The sequence below is a fragment of the Octopus bimaculoides genome, chromosome 30 (assembly GCF_046866305.1).
Source record: "Octopus bimaculoides isolate indiv1 chromosome 30, ASM4686630v1, whole genome shotgun sequence".
In the NCBI taxonomy this organism is placed as follows: domain Eukaryota; kingdom Metazoa; phylum Mollusca; class Cephalopoda; order Octopoda; family Octopodidae; genus Octopus; species Octopus bimaculoides.
This window is the reverse complement of record NC_142957.1, coordinates 8303086-8305585: the sequence shown is the minus strand read 5'-3', so window position 1 is coordinate 8305585 and position 2500 is coordinate 8303086. Positions and strand designations below refer to the sequence as shown.

At 36.2% G+C, this 2500-nt stretch overlaps 1 protein-coding gene across 5 annotated transcripts in view; it reads right to left on the bottom strand.

Moving 5' to 3' along the window:
• The window catches only part of LOC106881742 (uncharacterized), a 59021-nt gene that overhangs the window by 8038 nt on the left and 48483 nt on the right, over positions 1 to 2500 (bottom strand). For all 5 annotated transcript variants that reach the window (XR_016239121.1, XM_089345830.1, XM_089345828.1 and 2 more), the window contains one exon: positions 893 to 1016. Coding sequence is in view for 4 of the 5 variants with exons in the window: in XM_089345830.1 (XP_089201956.1) it covers positions 893 to 1016 (124 nt within the window). In the remaining variant the exon portion in view is untranslated. The remainder of the gene's footprint in view (positions 1 to 892; positions 1017 to 2500) is intronic.

Here is a 2500-nt window from a genome sequence, read left to right as displayed (position 1 = left end):
CTTCATCTGTTGTCGTTTGTTTAAACCATTTGGCATATAATCATTGCCAGTTAAACAGCACACAGTAAACCCCTTTGGTCGGCACGCGGCACTAAGAAGTCACAACAATGACCAAACATTGATATCTGTCGCTCCGAATAATAGGGATCTGGTGTGAGTTGTCTCCCTTGGCTGTGATCTGCTTTCGAGTGTGTTTACACCAAAAGCATTGAGATTATATTCTCTTATAGGCGTAGGAGTGGCTGTGTGTTAAGTAGCTAGCTTACCAACCACATGGTCCCGGGTTCAGTCTCACTCCGTGGCATCTTGGGCAAGTGTCTTCTACTATAGCCTCGGGCCGACCAAAGCCTTGTGAGTGGATTTGGTAGACGGAAAACTGAGAGAAGCCCGTCGTATATATGTATATATATATATATATATATATATATATATATATATATATATATATATATATATATATATATATATATATATGTATGTGTGTGTATGTGTGTTTGTATGTGCGTGTTTGTCCCCCCCCCCCCCAACATCGCTTGACAACCGATGCTGGTGTGTTTATGTCCCCGTAACTAGGCTTCTAAAGAATAAGTCCTGGGGTCGATTTGCTCGACCAAAAAGGCGGTGCTCCAGCATGGCCACAGTCAAAAGACTGAAACAAGTAAAAGAGTAAAAGAGTTATACGTATAAAATGCAGCTGTCCTACAAACTAACACACACACACACACACACATCTCTTGTTTGTATATTCGGCATTGTACACACACACACACATCTCTTGTTTGTATATTCGGCATTGTACACACACACACACACACATGTACATGCATGCATGCATACATACATACATACATACATACATACACACATACATACATGTATGCCAAACACCTACCTTCATCGGATTTTGGTCGGGAGCCAGATATTTCGTGAGGATCCTGTCGGCCATGTTCTTTGATAACCTCTTGTTTTCGGTCATCTGACCCGTCTTCAGGGATTGCACTATAACATGCTTATAACTATAAAAAAAAATACCAGACAATCATATATATATATATATGATTTTATATATATATATAAAATATATATATAACATCGATGAACACGGGAGAAGCAATGCAAAACAAAGAGGCACCAAGTGGCTGTACGATCCCACATTACGATGCCTGTCAGTAGACTGATGCCTGAGGATCGCATCAAGTGGTTTCTAGTGATGGAAGCCTAAACAACGGGATTATCCCACAGAGAACGTTTCCGGTTACTTTTGGGGGATCTATTTCAAAACGGGGGCACCAGTATTTTCTTAACGAAACTCTAACGAAACACTTTGAAACTTGGGACACTGGTAGAATGTGTCATATAAAACATCTTTTACTCTTAGTCTTCTTAACAAAAAAACGTACATCGCAAGTTATTCCATGTTAAAGTTGTCGTATTTCTGTAATTTCAATCAATCACTGACGTCTATTCAGCTGAATAGAGTTACTGCTGGGCGGTCATAAAAATGTTATTCCCTGTGACATATTTCATCCGGTTTAATCGTAATTTATACGCATATATTGTTTATATAATAAATTACGCTGTGCGTATCTATGTGTGTAACAATTTTAGAGTTTGGATTCTAGAGTTAGGGTTAGTTTTAGGGTTAGGGTTACGGTTACGGTTAACAGTCTAGTTAGGGTTAGGGTTAGGGGATTAATACGATATACACCGTTACAGCGCTAACTGTTTTCAACTGAATAGACGTCAGTGATTAGTAGAAATTATCGAAATAAGACAATTTGTTACATGAAATAAATTCGAATACAAAATTTTTTTTTCTGTTCTATAACACAAAATAGATAAGTATACGAAGTTTGAAAGTCTTTCCGTACCAAAAACACTACATAAAACATCATAAATGAAAACTGGTGCCCCCGTTTTGAAATAGATCCCTTTTGGGTACTCACTTGTAAGTATATATATATATATATATATATATATATATATATATATATATATATATATATAGATTCAAGGCTTGAATATGGTACTTATGCGAAGGCACCCGAATATCACATCCCAAAAGGATGGGTGATTAAAATCAAATAATAAGCAACACGGATTTCAAAAGTGATTGCAGTACGCACGTTTCATGCTACTTCAATTTATTTAAGTAATGTGAGCATTACCTTAAATGCAATATGAAGAGCAATCTTCAGCTGCACGAAAAAATGTAGAAAAAAAACTAGCCTGATAGACCCTGCTATGTCAAGATGGACTTATATATTCTTCCTCTGCTCTCTCCCACTTGGTTTTAATATGTTGCCACATTTGTAATATGTCTTTTTTTCTACATTTTTTCGTGCAGCTGAAGATTGCTCTTCATATTGCATTTAAGGTAATGCTCACATTACTTAAATAAATTGAAGTAGCATGAAACGTGCGTACTGCAATCACTTTTGAAATCCGTGTTGCTTATTGTTTGATATATATATATATATATATATATATATATATATAT